The sequence below is a fragment of the Cebus imitator genome, unplaced genomic scaffold (assembly GCF_001604975.1).
Source record: "Cebus imitator isolate Cc_AM_T3 unplaced genomic scaffold, Cebus_imitator-1.0 Scaffold613, whole genome shotgun sequence".
In the NCBI taxonomy this organism is placed as follows: domain Eukaryota; kingdom Metazoa; phylum Chordata; class Mammalia; order Primates; family Cebidae; genus Cebus; species Cebus imitator.
Window position 1 is genome coordinate 122968 of NW_016107928.1, and position 5308 is coordinate 128275.

General features: G+C 55.5%; 1 protein-coding gene across 1 annotated transcript in view; it reads right to left on the reverse strand.

Annotated features, from left to right (window-relative positions):
* Positions 1–1013: 1013 nt before the first annotated feature.
* Positions 1014–5308, reverse strand: part of NYX (nyctalopin) — a 21518-nt gene continuing 17223 nt past the window's right edge. Inside the window, exon 3 of the mRNA XM_017516995.2 lies at positions 1014–3964. Within this exon, the coding sequence (XP_017372484.1) occupies positions 2556–3964 (1409 nt within the window). The 3' untranslated portion in view covers positions 1014–2555. The remainder of the gene's footprint in view (positions 3965–5308) is intronic.

Consider the following 5308-nt stretch of genomic DNA (forward strand, 5'->3'; position numbering starts at 1 on the left):
TCCAGACAGGGCCTTGCTCTGTCACCCAGGCTGGAGTGCAGTGGTATGAACACAGCTCACTGCAGCCTCAACTTCCTGGGCTCAAGACATCCTCCCACCTCAGTCTCCCACATAGCTGGGACTATTGGTGCTCAACACCTTGCCCAGCTAATTTTTTGGTTTTTGTTTTGTAGAGATGGGGTCTCACCATGTTGCCCACACTGGTCTTGAACTCCTGGGTTCAAGCGGTCCTCCTGCCTCAGCTTCCCAAAGCACTGGCTTCACAGGCATGAGCCACTGTGCCCAGTCTGGTTTTTTAAAAACTTTAAAACCCATTGAGTTGATGACCATTAATGGTTGAAACATTTGAATACACCTGTCCTCAGCAGTACTTTGTGCGACATTTCCAATACTTAGTATTAAACAGAGACACGGGAGTGTCACCATGAAGAAGTGACAGCTTGGCCAGGCACAGTAGCTCACACCTGTAATCCCAGCACTTTGGGAGGTCGAGGCGGTCAGATCACCTGAAGTTGGGAGTTCAAGACCAGCCTGACCAACATGGAAACCCCGTCTCTACTAAAAATACAAAATTAGCCGGGTGTGGTGGTGCATGCCTGTAATCCCAGCTACTCAGGAGGTTGAGGCAGGAGAATCTCTTGAACCTGAAGCCAGAGGTTGTGGTGAGCCGAGATTAAGCCACTGCACTCCACTCTGGGCAACAAGAGTGAAACTAAAAAGAAAAAAAAAGAAGAAGTGACAGCTTGGTGCACCCTGAATTCATGTGGGTTTTTTTTTTTTTCTTTCTGAGATGGAGTCTCACTGTTGCCCAGGCTGGAGTGCAGTGGTGTGATCTCGGCTCAACACAACCTCTGCCTCCTGGGTTCAAGTGATTCTCCTGCCTCAACCTCCGGAGTAGCTGGGACTACAGGCGTGCACCACCATGCCTGGCGAATTTTTGTATTTTTAGTAGAGACGGAGTCTCACTATGTTGGCTAGGCCGGTCTCGAACTCCTGACCTCATGATCCGCCCGCCTCAGCCTCTCAAAGTGCTGAGATTACAGGGGTGAGCCACTGTGCCGGCCTTCGTGTTGATTTTCAAAACCCATCTCTTCAAATAGAGAGGACATTAAAAAGATTACAGTTTCCAGAATGTTGACAAATGCAGTCATAGCACTCGTGTAGTGAACAGCTTGGGTTCTTGGGTAAGTGGTGAGCAGCATATGCACTTTTCTTGACTTGACTGCCTCATAGTCTGGCAGGAATCCGTGCCTGTTGTGACCAGCTCAGGACGGTTCTGCGGGCAAGGCAGGCCAGCAGAACCCGCATTTGCAATTCAGCCTGCAAAGCCTTATTCTTGGAGCCTATGCTAAACGAGCTGCTGATCCTGAGGCGGACAAAACAGTCAAACGCCATTCGTTTCCACTGCAGCCCTGAAAAAAGCTGGGTTTGGTAGGGCCCCTAGGTGGGATTTGGTAGCCCCGCCCTCAGGCACAGCACACCCAGAGGCCACGCATGCTCGCTGCAGGCCTGGCTGGCCTTTGCCCTTGCAGTCAGGGGGAATACAGTTGGCCAACCCCCAACCTGAGAAAGCTCAAAATCCCCTTTCCCAGCTACTGGCTGCCTCCTTCCCTCTTGGCCATTAGTCAGCCCTGAAGTGTGCAGCCCATAATGATTTCCACACCTAATGGAATCATCCAAGCTGGAGCCTCCCTGCCCCAATCCCTGTGTCTTCCGGACATTCTTCCCACAAAACCCTAAGAAAAAAGGATTGTGTGGCCTCCTGGGAGATTCACAATGCATGTTAGCATATGAAAGACTCTGAAAAGTCCAGCACTGGAGAAACCGGTTTAACCTTTTTTTTTTTTAATCCTCGGATTTTACAAATTTATTTGTCCACAAACACCCCCTGCTGCCCCTTTTTCCCCTACCCTTCCCCTAAAGTTCCTTTGTGGCTGGGGCCACCCCTGGGAATAACTGTGGAGTAAATGAACTGGATCTTTGTTTTAAACGCCTCCCAATACATCTCAGACCGCAAGAACCACCGCCGCCCCTTGTCTTAAGTCTCTTTCCCATCTCCCTTCTCTCAAGTCCTGCCCACCTTCCTGAATCCTAGTGTCCCCAGGCCCCTGGAGAGGAGGAGGAGGATTGTGGTCGAAAACAAAGGACTTGAGTATAAAGAGTTACCCCGCCAGGAGAATTGGCCCGGCTCTTAACTACTCAGCCAGTGGATGTCTCTCTAATTCAGGCCTTGCAGGCACTGTTGCCTGGAAGATGGGGGAAGGGGAGGGGAGGGGGTATGAAGCCCTAGAAGCTTCGGATTCCTAGTCTTCTCACGTGAGGACCCATGTTAATTCTTGCTTCTCTTTTCCAATGGACGCCCGTGTGACAAGAGCAGAAATCCATACCATCCTCCCCTCTGGAGTGGCACGTCCCTGTGTTCTCCCTGGGGCCATCTCTGGAGGCAATCTGCTTCTTCCATCCTCCACTGGGATTTTCACCTCTGCCCCCCACCCCTCTCCCTTACCACAAACACCCTCAAGCCTAGTTAAGCAAACTTTCTCCCTCTGGCCAGGTCAGTCCATCTGTAGGCCAAACACCACGTGCTGGACCACGCTGAGCAGGAGACAAGAGGCTAGGAGAAACCCCGGCTGCCGGCCCACTCCTCCCACCCCACGGGAGGAGAGGCTGTCGGACAGGGAGGCGTTGGCCAGCCCCCCAGTGGTGTTGGCCATCTCTTCCACCGGGACCCTAGGAGCCAGCAGCTTGGAGAGGAGGCTGCTGAACCTGCTCACAGTGGTGGCCACTGGCTCTGGGGACGGGCCTGGACTGGACGTGGTGAGGTTCAGCTCTTCGGGGTCCACACAGAGGCCATCGGAGGAGCGCCCAAAGGCCACCTGGCTGAGGTCCAGACCGGCCACGGAGCCCGGAGAGGTGCATGGCACGTCGGTGACACGCCCGGAGCCCTCCATCCAGTCCCGCAGCCACTCCAGGCGGCAGTCACAGCACCACGGGTTGCGGAAGAGGAAGAGGTGGCCCAAGAAGAAGCCAGGCTGGAAGGCGGCCCAGGCGAGCACGGTGAGGCGGTTGCCATTGAGGTGCAGGGCAAGGAGGCCCGAGAGGTTCTGGAAGGCGCCCTCCTCCACGAAGGCGATGCTGTTGCGATCTAGGTAGAGCAGCTCAAGCTCGGCCAGGTCGGCGAACCAGGCGCGCACCACGTGGTCCAGCGCGTTGCCACCCAGGTTGAGTGTGCGCAGGCGCCGCAGGCCGCGGAAGGCATCAGCCGGGAGCTCGGCCAGCAAATTGTCGTTGAGCAGCAGGTGCTCCAGGACGCTGCAGTCCCCGAAGGCGCCGGCGTGCACGACACGGACGCGGTTGGCCTGCAGGCTGAGCGAGCGCAGGCGACGCAGGCCCTGCAGCGAGCTGGAGGCGACCGCCTCGATGCGGCCGCGTTCCAGGTGCGCGTGCGTCAGGTTGGTCAGGCCGCGCAGCGCGCCCGGCACGCGGCGGAACAGGTTGTCGAAGGCCGAGAGCTCGCGCAGGGCCGGCAGCTCGGCCAGTAGCCGCTCGGGCACGCTGAAGAGGCGGCAGGCGGCCAAGTCCAGGCGGCGCAGGCGGCCGAGCGCCACGAAGGTGCGCGCGTGCAGGTAGCGCAGATCGCCGTTGTGCGCCAGGCGCAGCTCGGCCAGACGTGGCAGACCCTTGAAGGCGCCAGGCGTGATGAAGGACAGGTTGTTGTGGCGCAGCGACAGGCGGCGCAGGGACGGCAATGTGCCGAAGGCCCGCTCGCCCAGGAAGCGCAGGCCGTTCCGGTCCAGGTCGATGGAGACCGCTTCGCACGGGAACTCGGCCGGCACCCGCAGGAGTCCGGCGCGGTCGCAACGCACAGAGCAGCCGCGCTCCATGGTGCTGCAGGCGCAGGCGGACGGGCAGGCGCGCGCGCAGGCCCCCATGGCCTGGGCGCTGGGCAGGCCAAGGACCACCGCTACGGGGATGGGGCGGCGTGGGGGTGGGGGGAGGTGTTGGGAAGGAGAAGAAAAGAGAAAAAAGGAGCAACAGTCAGCCAAAAGTCACCCCAGGAAAATTCCTGCCTGCCCTGGCAGCAGGATGCAGGCCCTCCACCGAGTTATCCTGTGTCCTGCACATGGCCTCTTCCCACCTCTGCGGCCTCACACGGGTTTATCCGCCTAAGACACCCGCTCCTTTGCTTTCCAGTTACCTTAATCAGCAAAACTACCCCGTTCTAAACTCCCTCCTGCCTGTAACCCCCACTTGTGTGCTTCTAGTGTGGCAGGCCAGCTGTCACTCATGCAGGCCTCCGTAACAACTGTTTCAGCACTGACCGAATAGTTAAATATTAAAAGCTGGCGGGTCCCAGTGGCTGACGCCTGTAATCCCAGCACTTTGGGAGGCCGAGGCGGGCGGATCACCTGAGCTCAGGAGTTCACACCAGCCTGGGCAACATGGTGAAACCCCGTTTCTACTAAAAATACAAAAATTAGCCAGGTGTGGTGGTGGACACCTGCAATCCCAGCTATTCGGGAGGCTGAGGCATGAGAATCACTTGAACCTGGGAAGCGGAGCTTGCAGTGAGCCAAGATCACACCACTGCACTCCAGCCTGGGCGACAGAGCAGTACTCAGTCTCAAAAATAAATAAATAAATAAATAAATATTAAAAGTTAAAAGATCCAGTGCCGTTATACAAAGGCTGGGAGGTAACAAAAGCCCAACAAGAGTTTTGCCCAGGCCTTTCCTGGGTCTTATAGCATGACAAGATAATGAAACAATTCTTAACAGGACCTATTTAGGATTAAACAAGTTTTACTGGGGATCTAAACTCCCCAGACCTCCACAAACAAGTTTATTGGGGGTCTGAACAAAGTCCCCAAACCTCCATGATTTAGCAGGAGAGAAGATATGGGTAATCACCCTGGCACCTGGGCCCATCTAGATTAAGTCAATTTATTGAGGCTCCAGAGGAAGGTCTTCAAAACTCAGATTTTAGTCATAGATTAGAAGTTATTCACTTTTGTCTTTAGATGAATGCACACTTACACGTAGACATATAGCTTAGAAGGTATATAAGTTCTGGACCGGGCACAGTGACTCACGACTGTAATCCCAGCACTTTGAGAAGCCGAGGTGAGCATTTCACCTGAGGTCAGGAGTTCGAGACCAGCCTGGCCAACATGGCAAAACCCTGTCTCTATTAAAAATACAAAAATTAGCCAGGCGTGGTGGGTAATCCCAGCTACTCAGGAGGCTGAGGCAGGAGAATTGCTTGAACCCGGGAGGCAGAGGTTGCAGTGGGCTGAGATAATGCCATT